A 14117-nucleotide genomic window follows, 5' to 3' on the forward strand; every position below is an offset into this window, starting at 1 on the left:
ACTGATGCAAATGAGCTAGTTTTCAGCCTGTCTCAGCTTTCAACATGCCTTCTTCACTAAGCTTTATCATTTCTAGCTTTTGATTTCAAGTGAGAGATGTGTGACTCTTCCTTTCATTTGAACACTTGGAGACCAGTGCAAGGTTATTAATTGGCCCAATCTCAATATTGCTGGGTCTCAGATAATAGGAAGGCCTAAGAAGAGGGAGAGAGACAGGGACAGAGCTGGCCAGTGGAGCAGTCAGAACACATGCATTTATCAATTATGCTCACCATCTTATACAGGCACAGTTCATAGTGCCCCAAAACAATTACATTCACATGGAAAAGCAGCATGGTCTGGGAGATAGAAAGAGAGCAAATAATGCAAAAGCAGTGGCAACCATAAGATTATGTGTTTGCTCTCAAACAGAACAGGCCTCATGTGTGATTCTTTTCAGGCTAGAACTTGACATTTTGGAGATCCAGATTTTGGAAGAATTTGCATTTGCTTCTTCTGCTGCCTCCAAGATGTTCACATTCTTCTAAGGGGCCTCACTACCCTACTCTACATAATATGAGGGCACATAGGTGTTTTCATAGAAGACAGAGCACACGGTCATAACCAAATGGGCACTCCTTTCAGCCTTGAGTTCCCTGGGGCATTGTGAGCTATCCAGAGAACTCTCTGGAACACAGGTCAGGGCACCCGTGATTAGAAGAAAGAAGGGCAACTGCTTCCAGTAAAATTCATAGTCTCTGATGCTTATGCCAGTGACAGGGAATAGGTCAACTGGACACCCATGGCATGTCCACATGGTACAGTGCACTGAACTTGAATGGGGGAGGTCATTCTCTATGTGGTCCCTGACAGGTAAATTTGTCTCTCTAAATAGTGTCTCCTAGCCATGTTTGGAGATGGCCTGAGGTAATGCTTGGTAAGGGAGACTATCCAAGGTAGCACCAAATAAATCTCTTGGAGACCATCCCCCGCCTACCTCTGGTGATGTCTGTGATGGTGGTTGGTCATGATCTCTTTTCTAAGATGCCCTTGTCCAAGAGAAGCTTTTGGCATAGGTAAAGACGAGCCTGAAAAAAACCCAGAGCTCAGTGATGCCTCTGAGGTGGATCACAGCCTCTGGTCTGAGGGGAAAATTTTCATCACTGATGTCTCTTTCATTGAATGGCCCAGCAAGAAGCACTAGACTGGAGCATAACACTGCACACCTGCCTCTGGACATGACCTGTCCACTTGAATCCTCTTCACATTTGACACATGTGACCGAACCCAAGATCATTTCAGAGGAGTTGTGATTGCATAGAGTAAGAAAGAGTCTCTACCGCAGTGATTAATTTTACCAACTCACAGTAGGATGACAGACAAGACCCACAGCCACTCTGCGCCAATTACCCCTTAGCAGCTGCAGCATGGACAACATGTTTCCCACCCCTTGGACTTCCTCTTGATCAAAAGAAAAGAGAATGAGCCCCTAAGGAAAAGGGCTTGGGAAAGATAGGGACTATTCTGTTCATGGAAGGTGCTGGAGTGTCAGATCCTGAGACCTAAATTGGGTCCCATCAGAGAAGTAGCCGTGTTGCTGGGTGCTGCATAGGACGAATTTTGGGGTTGGTGTAGGCACTCACTCTGACTAGGATGCCTCTGGTCTCAGGTAATGGAGAGAAGTGAGCAAAAAGGGAGCCTAGAAGAAACACCCTCTTCTAGCCATGTCATATCCTCTCACTCTCTTGTGCCTCAAGCATGTCACTGGCCTTCCTGGGCCTCATTATCCTCATTGTCAAGAGACAGTAATCTGAGCCTCAGAAAGAGATTGGGGATTAGCCTTGGGGGTGCCCCAAGGCTAAGGAGAGCAAAGCAGTGCTTTGGGGTCTCCCGCTCTTTACCTCTGGTTCTAACCACCACCCATCTCATGCTTAATGGGTCCTTCTGACTCCAGGGTGAAAAATATTCTCCTTAGCATAGGGAGATGCTGCACATGAGACTTTTCTCCCCCTGGGGGTACTGGTTCAATGAGCAAAACAGCAAGAGGCTGAGCCTCCTGAGGGCTGGCAGGGATTCATGGGCCACAGAGGGACAGGGAGGGTAGAGAAGCATAACCAGGGAGAGAAATCGAAGACCAAGAACCAAGAAGAAAGGGGCATCTGTGGGGGCTACAGTGGGCTCTCAGTAATCACCTGTAGTGGCAGCAAAAGAAGCAGGATCCCTGGGTGTTTGTTCTGGTTTATTTGACCGGGACAAGGAGTTCAGGCAGGAGGGAGGGCGACATTCATGTTGATGTTCTTGTGCTGGTGATTTGAAGTCCTTGTGCTTTGGATGTGGGCACAGTGTCGGATGGAAGGGTGCAGGGATCAGGATGCACACCCCAGCCCACTCTCCTACTCACAGGATGCTCATGCAAACGTTCCCGCAGAAGGCTGAACAGCATATGTTATTTGCTTCACACTTTTGGAAATATGAACAGCGGTGGATACATAGATCTATGCTGGGTTGCTTCTTACAGATCTTGATTCCTGAAATGGTGCAGGAGCCGTCAATGAAACCACGCACCTACAGAACACCCTTCTCAAGCCTGAAGCTCCTCCAAGGCAGAGCCAAGCCTCCCGCCCATCCCCCGCCACGACTCTCCTGCACTTTTCAGGGAACTTCCTTCTAGCCCATCCTAGTGATTGGTAGTATCTTTATTTTTTAAATTATTTTATTTATTTATTTATTTTAGACAGACTCTTTTTCTGTCATCCAGGCTGGAGTGCAGTGGCGTGATTTCGGCTCACTGCAACCTCAGCTCACTGCAACCTCCACCTCCTGGATTCAAGCGATTCTCCTGCCTCAGCCTCCCAAATAGCTGGGATTACAGCCGCTCACCACCACACCCAGCTAATTTTTGTATTTTTTTTAGTAGAGACGGGGTTTCACCATGTTGCTCAGGCTGGTTTCAAACTCCTGACCTCGTAATCTGCCTACCTCGGCCTTCCAAAGTGCTGGAATTACAGGCATGAACCACCGCACCTGGCGGTAATTGGTAGTGTCTTTTTTTTTTTTTTTGAGACGGAGTTTCGCTCTTGTTACCCAGGCTGGAGTGCAATGGCACAATCTCGGCTCACCGCAACCTCCGCCTCCTGGGTTCAGGCAATTCTCCTGTCTCAGCCTCCTGAGTAGCTGGGATTACAGGCACACGCCACCATGCCCAGCTGAATTTTTGTATTTGTAGTAGAGACGGGATTTCACCATGTTGACCAGGATGGTCTCGATCTCTTGACCTCGTGATCCACCCGCCTCGGCCTCCCAAAGTGCTGGGATTACAGGCTTGAGGTAGTGTCTTAAATCCTGTCTCCCCACCCTGCCATCTCACCCCAGTAGACCTCAATAGCTGCGCTTCCTGGACCCTCTTCATACACGTTCATTCAGAACTCTATCTCCCTATTAATCATGGTCTTGGTGAAGTCAGCCCCACAGAATCTACAGTCTGACCCTGAGAGTTCAAAGAAGCCTGAGACATTTCCAAACCCTCCCTTATTCTCCAGAATTTGCAGAGTCCAGAAAAGAAGATGAACTTGCCTCTCATCCCTCTCTCTCCTCTTCTCACTGTCACTGTCCCTAATACCCCTTCCCACCACCCCCTGGCCCCTTCGATGATAACCTTAACTTTGGTCTGTATACTCCAACTTTTCATTGCTGTATGTCCTATTTACCCTACACTTATACCCATTTATACACCTACACCTAGCTTCATAACCACTTCTAGATGTTTACTCCTCACAAATATGCATAAATCAAAGAATAATTGTCCTGCTTTCCCATTGGATTCTCAGCCCTGACTCACCTTTCACTATGGGATCTACCATTTGTCTCTAAGTATTAGGAATGAACAACAGAAGATGTAGGTTCCCCTTTCATTCCCATTACTATTCCCAGGACCAGCTAAGGGGCTGGAGGGCCATGGTTTGGGACAGCCCAGAGTCTGCACAGCATTGTGGTCAGAGCTGGATATGCAGAGAGATTCCAACTCCTAGGTCCTACTCAGACTGGACACAGCTCCTCTGTTCCCCCTACCCAACTGCCCCTCACCCATCCAGCAGCCCATCACCTACTCTGAATCCTCTTCTTGTCACGGTATCCTCCCTGGGCCTGCAGCAGCAACACACAGAGAACCAGGACAGGCAGCAGTGTCTGGAATGGCATGACTCTGGCCAGAGCATGAGCCCTAAGTCTGGCCAGATGGTTACACACTTCCCTGCAGAGTTGCCTGTGGAGAGGGAAGGAAAGAAGGAGTGATCCTTAGCTCCTCGCTGCCTCCACTGGCCAAGTTAGGGCAGAGCAAGAGTCCTTGCTTCCTGCCTTTGCTTCCTCCTGGCCCTGCCCTTCTCCCTATAGGATAGGGCTTCCGCAGGAATGACGCCTCCTCCTCCCACATAACCAGTCCTGTGTTCTTGCTAACAGAGGTTTCCTTTTCTGTTAAAAGGAAAACTTTAACAGAATAAATAAATATATCTGCTTTCTAATTACAAAATTCTTTACAGGAAAAAAGAAAAGAAAAAATATAATTTTTAAAAGGTGCTTAGAATTAACCCATATTTTATTGCATTATCTTTTAGTTCCCCTGTATATTTAATGTAAATAATCTTTTATTTTCTCATTTTTGAATCCCTATCTTTTGTTACCATTGTAAATGTTATGCAAATATTTACAATGTCATTATTTCTCAAAAAGAAACGACATGATTTTTCTTCTTTTTTTCTTTTTTGGTGAGGGTAGCTACAGGAAGCCACTCCAATTTCCACAGTTGTGAAGCCAGACATTATAACATGAGCCCTTTTGAGAACTGGCTATTTGCACATAATAGATGTGTTCATTATAAATTCTTCCTTTTTTTCTTTTTAAGACAGAGTATCACTCTGTCACCCAGGCTGGAGTGCAGTTGTGCGATCTTGGCTCACTGCAGTCTCCACCTCCTGGGTTCAAGCACTTCATGCCTCAGCCTCCTGAGTAGCTGGGATTATAGGCACGTGTCATCACATTCAGATGATTTTTTGTATTTTTAGTAGAGATGGGGTTCTGCCTCGTTGGCCAGGCTGGTCTCAAACTCCTGACCTCAAGTGATTCACCCCTCTAAGCCTCCCAAAGTGCTGGGATTACAGGTGTGAGCCACCACGCTCGGCCTAATTATAAATTATTTTTATCAATTCATTACACAAAACTCTATATGATTGAGCTATATTTTTTATATTAAGTTCCAGGGTAAATGTGCAGGATGTGCAGGTTTGTTGCATAGGTAAACATGTGCCATGATGGTTTGCTGCACCTATCAACCCATCACCTAGGTATCAAGCCCAGCATGCCTTAGCTACTTTCCCTGATGCTCTCCCTCCCCCTGACAAGCCCCAGGGTGTGTTGTTTCCCTCCCTGTGTCCATGTTCAGCTCCCACTTATAAGTGAGAACATGGGGTGTTTGGTTTTCTGTTCCTGTTTTAGTTTGCCAAGGATAATAGCTTCCAGCTCCATCCACGTCCCTGCAAAGAACATGGTCTTATTCCTTTTATGGCCGCATAGTACTCCATGGTGCATATACGTGCCACATTTTCTTTATCCAGTCTATCATTGATGGGCATTTGGGTTGATTTCATGTCTTTGCTATTGTAAATAGTGCTGCAATGAACATGTGTGTGCATGTGTCTTTATAGTAAAGGAATTAATTGAAAAGTTATGATAGCATTTACAATTTCCTTTTAAAACTTCACGGTGATTCATACCTGTAATCCCAGAACTTTGGCTGAGATGGGCGTATCACCTGAGGTCGGGAGTTCATGACTAGCCTCACTAACATAGCGAAACCCCATCTTTACTAAAATTACAAAAATTAGCCAGACATGGTGGCGCACGCCTACTAATCCCAGCTACTCAAGAGGCTGAGGCACGAGAATTGCTTGAACCTGGGAGGAGGAGGCTGCAGTGAGCTGACATTGCGCCACTACACTTCAGCCTGGGTGACAGAGTGAGACTCCTTCTCAAAAAAAAAAAAAAAAAAAAAAAAATTCAAGACTCTGTGAATAAATATAGCAAAGATATATACAATTTCCACAGGGAAAAATTATAAAAAGTGTTAAGGGACATGAATAAGATCTACATACATATGAGAGAGATAGCAAGATCAAGATTAGGGGGTTACGAGGGATATGAAAACACTACGTGGCCCTGGAGTGGGTGTGATTGGGAGGTGCTTGGATTTCTGCCCTGCCTTTTTGATTGGAGTACACAGTGAAAGGCTAGTAGTCACAGCGGGCCTCTACTTTGCCCTCTTTCCCTCTCTTCTCCTCACAGCAGTGCCTGGTCAAACCCAGCAATCCTTGGCCCAGAACTTACTCACCTGTCCCACTGGCACCATGAATCCCGTGCTGCCTCTGCAGTTCCTGGTGGTGTTCTGCCTAGCACTGCCGCCGGTGCCTGGGAGTCTCAAGCAGCGTTTTCTGAGTAGGTGCTGGGTCTGGGCCAGGGAGGGAAGTAACATCTGTGGACAGGAGAGGATCTGAGGGCTGATAGTCTGTCACACCTCTTGGAAAAATACTGTGTCATGTTCAAGGGCTCAAGCTTTATTGTTGGCAAGACCTAGGTTTGAATCCCTGCTCTGTTGCTTACTGAGTGACCTTGGGCAAAGTATCTGGGCCTTAGGCTTTTGTCCTTGTAAAGGATATGATTATATGGGGATAGTTGGAGGAGAACAGATAATGCATGCAGGCATAGTTCACGCTTACTAGACCATGGTAAATGCTCAGTCATATTAAATGCTGTAAATGTGATCAGCCTTATCATCCAGCTTAGTCTTGCTTCCCATGGCTCCTTCACGGATGCTTGGACTCCCTTTTCAAGCATTAAAACAGAGAGACAATGACGCTGGTAGAACGCAAGCTGAAATCTATATAACCTTGGCCTTGGAGGATGTTTTGGAAGTTAGGGGGAAAAAGGCTTGCATTTTATTCCACATTTTCAAACGCCAGAGGTACTGGTAATTCGCATCAATGGGACAGCGTAGAGTCCATCTCAGTAGCCACCACAGCCCAGCTCAACTCAAAAGACCTCTGGCTATCGTAATGTTGACATCAACCAATACCAAATGGGAAAAGAACTGTTATTCATCATACATCCACTCTTCTATGGAGAAAACATCTTCAGAATACTGGGGCTCAGAAGAGGGACAGGTGTGGTAGCTCATGGGTCTGGGGAGGCTAGGTCCTGCTTTAGAAGTTTCAGAAAGGGCATGCAGGTTTGTAGGACTAAGAGGGACTAAGCAAGCTTCAAGAAAATAGGAATGTGCAGGGTAGAGTTAATTGGAGAATCAGAATTCGAGGAAAGTCACAAAGAGGCTTTCTAAGACTGGAAGTGATGTGAGTGGAGTTGGGACCAGATACCCAGAAGAGGGGTCAAAACATGAAAAAGGCGACCTCCCTGAGATCTCTGGATCATGGTGTCTATCCCTAAACTGTCCTATTGAGCCCCAAGCTCTTCAAATTGTGGACTAGTTCCACTTTCTTGCAGTGTCCCAGTGAGCTATAGGATAGCTGAGAGGCCAAGAGTGAGTACTAGTTACCAGTCTCTGTTAAATTGTCAACAGCTTGGACCTCAGCTTCTTTTACCCCCAATTCTGGTGCTATTTGCTGCTACAATTATAGTCATAACCTCTTTCTTCCTTCATTCCTTTCAAATCATAATATCCTATAGATTCCCGTCTAATTACACATATCTGCATAGAAATAGACCCACAGATGGGCAATAGAATGCCCTACTTTTGACTTTTGCCCCCAAAGAAAGGGCAAGTCACAAGGTACAAAAATTAGGATCTGGAAGGGCTTGGAGAAAGGGGTTAATGGGGCCCATCCTTAGAGTTCAGGAATAGAAAGGAGACTGTGGGTTGTGGCCTTAGGGAAGAAACTCCCAGGGCAGGTAGGTCTTAGCTTTGAACTGAGATACTTGAGGGTAGGGGAGGAAATAGGAAGGCAACATAAAGATGCTTATTCTCCTCCAACAGTAGAAAGTGAGGCATCCTGGTGCTCTGGCCTCCTGATCGGGAGACACCAAGGAAGAAAAAGAAGCTGAATCTTTGAACCCCATTCTGAAATCTCCACCCTTCTTACCATGAAAGAAGTCACTCCCAGAACTTACTTGTGAATTGGGTCCCAGCTTTCTGATGCAGTACTTTCAGTTTACTGCTTGGTCTTCATCCTTTGCCAAAACTTATCTTTCTTTCATTCATTCTTCCTATACACAAATAACCCACATTAGGTTAACCTAAGTGTAACGTATGTTGTTAATGAGAAGCTCTATGACTTGCTGAAGACCACACAATGAGTCAGTGCAGAATGATTGTACAAACCTCTTTCTTGTTCACCATATACACCATTAATATCATTGATAGGGACCCAACCATGGCCCTAGGGGACTTGGCATCTGACCTACAAAGATGATGAATGACCAGTGGGTGCGGGTTTCTGCCAAACTCTATTCTTGATCAAAAAATATCCATGCCTGACTTCCCTGCTCAGAACTCAGAGGAAGGCAGCAGCTGAGGACAAAACCTGATGCCACCGCCCTGGAACCATGCAAGGCAGACGAGGGTGGCAGCTTTCCTGGCAGTTCCCTGGGCTTTCTGAGTTCTGAACATTACTCCAGCCTGTTGGTGAGGCCCTTCTCTTACTTGTTGTGTTCCAGAGTACATCTTGGAACCTCCACCCTGCATATCACAACCTGAAAACTGTACTCAACGGTGTGCATCCCAGGAAGATTGCCAGAAAGGATTTCGTTGCTGTTCATCCTTCTGTGGGCTGGTCTGTTCATCAGGTACATTTCAAAAGCCCAACAGGTAAGAGACATCTCATATCCAGGCCTGATCCTAGAGCTGCTGGTGGGAACCCAACAGAGGAGTCTCTTACTAGCAACTGTGCTGGATCTCTCCTTTTTTTTCCCTTGGTGGCCATGTTGGCAACATGCCCCTTCTCTTGACCAAGGATAATTTCCATAAAAGTCCTGATTAGAAAAGCCCTCCTCTCCCAATCACTGCATCCCATTACTATATCTGTGAATCGCTGACTCTGCCTCTCTGAACACACTCACAATGACTTTATCCACAGACATTCCCCTGACCCAGAATCTACCCTTAGCCCAGGGACACTTTACCTGCAAGTATCAACAAAATCCAAAAGCAAATTTTGCTTTACACTTCCCCACTTGCCCTCCTTTCACAAGACACCATCCTTTGGCCACCAGTGTTCTCAGGCTCTGGAGATCCAGCCCAAGGGAAGTTTTGCTTAATTGTCCAGACATTAACACTAGCCCCAAACCTGCTAAATGGAGTGTGCTCCCAGGGCAGAGAAAGAGCATGAGGGTGCTGATGAGACATATGGTGTCCTTTTTTTTTAAGATGGGGTTTTGCTCTTGTCACCCAGGCTGGAGTGCAGTGGCCTGATCTTGGCTCACTGCAACATCTGCCTCCCAGGTTCAAGGGATTCTCCTGCCTCAGCCTCCCAAGTAGCTGGGATTACAGGTGCCCACGATCACACCCAGCTAATTTTTGTATTTTGGGTAGAGATGGGATTTCACCATGTTGGCCAGGCTGGTCTCGAACTCCTGACCTCAGGTGATCCACCTGCCCTGGCCCTCCAAAGTGCTGAGATTATAGGTGTAAGCCACTATGCCTGGCCAAGACATATGGTTTTTAATCCCATCTTGCAATGTGTCTTTCTATGACCTTAAATAAGACAATTCCCCTCTTTTTTACTTTCTTTTTCTCATGAGTAAAATAAGGACTTTTGTTTTTTCCTGTTTGCAAGGCCCAGATGAAATTTCAAAAGACCCACATTGGAAGACTCAACAATGAGCCTCTTGGAAGCCTGGCAGTCTTGCTCCTTGCTGTATTCCCTACCACAAGCAGAATACCCAGCATATGAGTTAATGTGCAGAGTGATTAAGCATGAGCTCAAACCTGAGCTCAAATCCTGGTTCTACCACTTCTTAGCTGAGTGACCTTAGACAAGTTAATTAACCTCTCCCTGGGCATCAGCTTCCTCATCTTTAAGACTGTAACAATAATAGCAAGGTTAAAATAGATGATCCATGGAAGCTTTAAAACATTACTTGCCAACATAATTGCTGTGAATTTTGGTGATTAGCCAACCACTAGCCCCTGCAATTAAATTCCACATCTTTTGATGCTCTACATTGGGATGCAGAAGCATAAATATGACTCTTTGGTGTCATTGAGTTTTTTGAGATTTTGCCTTCCCTATGGCAAGAGAACTGAGCTTCGTGGTCTAATATTCATGGTGGAAGTAATTGAAAGAAAAAATTATATCTCTAAAAATAAAACTTCACCAGTTAATATTTGAAAATATTTTTCTTCTACAGAAACAAATGCAAGCACTCAGAAGTCATCACGCCTGACAATTGAGGCATGTTTCCTAGAGCATTTTGTAAGTAAGGGTTTGGTCTGGTCTTCCTTATGTGAGATTCCCACATAAGGGAATCTCACTTTCTTCCTCTAGCCTCACCAGGAGCACTGCATTCCCACAAGGTCAGAACGAACTCCCATTGTCTGATTGCCTCTTCCTCCATCATTCCCCTCCAAGGGCTATCTTTGCACTCCCTATGTCAGGGTGCAGTCCAGCATGAATTCTGCAACACAGAGCAACCTAAGGAGCCAAGTCATGGCCCAAGGGGAACCCAGGGAACTCACATCTGAGGCTTTGTCAGGAAACAAGCTCTTCCAGCATCTGGGTCCAGTTGACAGCACCCTGGGCAGGGAGTCAAGCTGAGCCCTTCACACTCTGTGAGATTTTGGTCTTCTCACTGTACACCCCTGAGACAGTCACCTCCCTCATGCGAAAGATGAAGAAAGCATCATGCCTCGGGGTACTGGGAGGACGGCACAACGCCATGTGGAAGGAAGAACTTGGTCTCTGCAAAAGTTAGAAATTCTCAGCAACTCACAGGGTCACTCATTCTGGGTTCCAGTTCTTTCTCTTAAAAAAGAGGGAGTGAGAATCATCTTTGTTATTTTACTGATGTTGCAAGAATGGTGAACAAAATGGAGTCCTGTGGAATTCCACCACCAAAAAAATAAGAGTATTCATAAGTTGGCGGAGTTCATTTCAGAGTATTTGGTAAAAAAAAAAAAAAAAAAAAAAAAAAAAAAAAAAAAATTAGAAGCTTAGGGTCTTCTTTTTTCTTCTTCTTCTTCTTATGAAGACGGAGTTTTGCTCTTGTTGCCCAGGCTGGAGTGCAATGACGTGATCTCGGCTCACCACAACCTCCACCTCCCAGGTTCAAACAATTCTCCTGCCTCAGCATCCTGAGTTGCTGGGATTACAGGCATGCACCACCATGCCCAGATAATTTTCTGTATTTTTAGTAGAGGCAGGGTTTCTCCATGTTGTTCAGGCTGGTCTCAAACTCCTGACCTCAGGTGATCTGCTCCCCCCTCGGCCTCTCAAAGTGCTTGGATTACAGGCATAAGCCACCATGTACAGCCAAGCTTAGGGTCTTCTAATGGTCCTTCTGATGTCTCCAGATGTTCCGAATTGGAATGGTGGTCTTTCAGTTCAGTCCTTTCATTAACCCTGTATAAGGGAGCCTGATAAATAGTAGCAGGTGGAGGCCAGAGGAGCAGTTTAGACGCATGAGCACTTGCCCAGTCTCTAATGAGCCTACCATGCTCCTGATGAGCTCCCACTCATGCTTCCAGGTTTCTATTAAATTAAACTTTCCATGGAACCATCACCAGTTCACTACAGACGGAATTGGTCCCTCTCTGTCTTTTGCAGTGCCCTATCTTTGACCTACCATAACCGTATCAGACTTTCTTATAATTGTTTGAGTTAGTATTTCCTTTGTTCAGAGGATAAGTCCCATAAAATCACAAACTGTATGTGATTTCTTTGCCACAGAACCCTAGCACCTAGCACCATGCCTTGCACATAGTAAGGATACAATTCAGATTTTTTAAATAGGGATGAGAAGAGGCTGGCAAAAAGTAGATTAATTCTAACATTTGATAAGTTTTTCCTACAAAGAAAATCTTCATTGAACAGTCCAAAATCCCTCAAATATCAGCTGCCTACTATTTTTTTAAACTATATTTACTTATGAAAACTTACAATATGCAAAAAAATAAGCAAAATAAGAAAGCCTGATAGTATCCATTCACATGGGGTAATAGCTCTGTATTAGGGTTAAGAGTCCTAGCCACTTTGGGACTCAATCCAGCTCTGGCCTGCTGACCTGGTGATGCTGGGCATCTCCTAAGTCCTAAGAGCCCCAATCTGTCCATCTGTAAAATGGAGATGGAAAATATCTAACCCTTAGCTGTGTCACCAAGATGCAATGAAATGGCACATGCAAAGCACACATAAGGTTGCTGGCAGAGAGTCTAAGAAGAACATATTATTATCCACATCTTGCCAATCCTTCCTTTATCCAAAATTTTTGTTTTATAAAGGGATCACAGTGTATACTCTACCTTAAATTCTGGTTGGTTGTTTGGTTGGTTGCTTTTTAATTTCTGTGAGTCAGTCTGGATCAGTGAACACTGCTCTTATTTTAAGTTAATTCAGTATTCACTGATCTTCAAAATATCTTTTTCAGAGAGAACAAGGCATAGTTACCAAAAGTACTGCATCCTTGAAAGATAATGTGATTAAATCTCATGACAAAATATTGGCTAATTTAACAGAGATCAGAATTACTCTACTATATTTCCAGTGAGTGACTGTGGAAGACTTTGCTTCCCTCTGCAAATCCTATATGAATGTTACCAACCTGCAAATGTGTGGTCACCTGGTCCCACAATTCCACTTTTCTTCCCATTGCACCCCCTCTAAATGAAGTTTTCCCAAGATAAAATTATCACAAGTCCATATCTTGCTCCTCTTTAATGACACCCTTCTAATCTGACTCCCCAGTGACCCCTAGTCCAGAGCAGGAAAAACTGTTCAGAAAATTCTATAGACGCTTTGACTACCAGAAACCGACCATACGTAGTTCGAGCTGACCTGAGTGAGGCAGGTCTCTTACATACAGGTTGGCTATCACTGTTTTAATAATCTGAGTTTGAGCTATCCAATACTGTAGGCACTGATCACAAAAGGCTATTTAAATGGTAATTCATATGAATTACAATAAAATAAAATATTCAATTAGTTCCTTAGCCTTACTTTCCTTTTCAAGTGTTTAATAACCACACGTGGTTAGTAGCTACCATGTTACACATTATAAATATAGAACACAGAACGTTCTAATGGAAAGCATAGGTTTAAGCTACATAACGCTGATGTCTAAAAAATGATGGCTAATTAAAGGTCATCATGACAGAGGACACCCTCTATGACAGCCTCATGTTAGGCTCCAGGAAAAGTTTTTGGAGCTATTGGGGTTCCTAAGCATAGCCTGACAACACACAATTTAATGACAGTAGTTCTCTAGAGACCCAACAGGATGTCATCCATGGATGTTTAAAGAATCCAGAAGAATAATGGACTAATTATTCTCCCTTCCCCACAGGCCCCTACAATGTTTTTTCTTGGTTCACCTTTAGGAAGATACTGAGAAGCAAGAAATTTGAGGCCCAATATCTAACTTGCCAATTGTTTTTGAGCTTGGTGGTAAAGGCTAACCTACCATAAAACTCTTGAAGCTTAAGCTTTAGGTCAACACTTGCAAGAGCCCCTTCTAAAGTTCAGCACAGTTTCCTCCTGGGATGGGGAGAGAAAGCAGGAACCCCCCTTTGGCTTAGAGACAAGCAGCACTGTTCCAGTCCAGAGACACTGTCTGTGCCCTGGTAGTGGTCTTTTTTTTTTTTTTTTTTTTTTTTTTTTTCTTTGACAGAATCTTGCTCTGTCATCCAGGTTGGAGTGCAGTGGCGCGATCTTGGCTCACTGCAACCTCCACCTCCCAGGTTCAAGCGATTCTTCTGCCTCAGCCTCCCAAGTAGCTGAAATTACAGGCACCCGCCACCACACCCGGCTAATTTTTGTATTTTTTTAGTAGAGACAGGGTTTTGCCATGTTGGCCAGGCTGGTCTCAAACTCCTGACCTCAGGTGATCCGCCAGCCTCGGCCTCCCAAAGTACTAGGATTGCAGGC

General features: G+C 44.8%; 1 protein-coding gene across 1 annotated transcript; it reads right to left on the minus strand.

Moving 5' to 3' along the window:
- Window positions 1-2376: 2376 nt before the first annotated feature.
- Window positions 2377-9235, minus strand: WFDC10B (WAP four-disulfide core domain 10B). The gene is given in 5 exon segments (XM_017541403.1): window positions 2377-2507; window position 8716; window positions 8749-8812; window positions 9160-9206; window positions 9209-9235. Coding segments are annotated over 5 exon segments (270 nt in total).
- Between the last annotated feature and the right edge of the window lie 4882 nt (window positions 9236-14117).

The sequence above is a fragment of the Cebus imitator genome, unplaced genomic scaffold, assembly GCF_001604975.1.
Source record: "Cebus imitator isolate Cc_AM_T3 unplaced genomic scaffold, Cebus_imitator-1.0 Scaffold132, whole genome shotgun sequence".
Lineage (NCBI taxonomy): Eukaryota > Metazoa > Chordata > Mammalia > Primates > Cebidae > Cebus > Cebus imitator.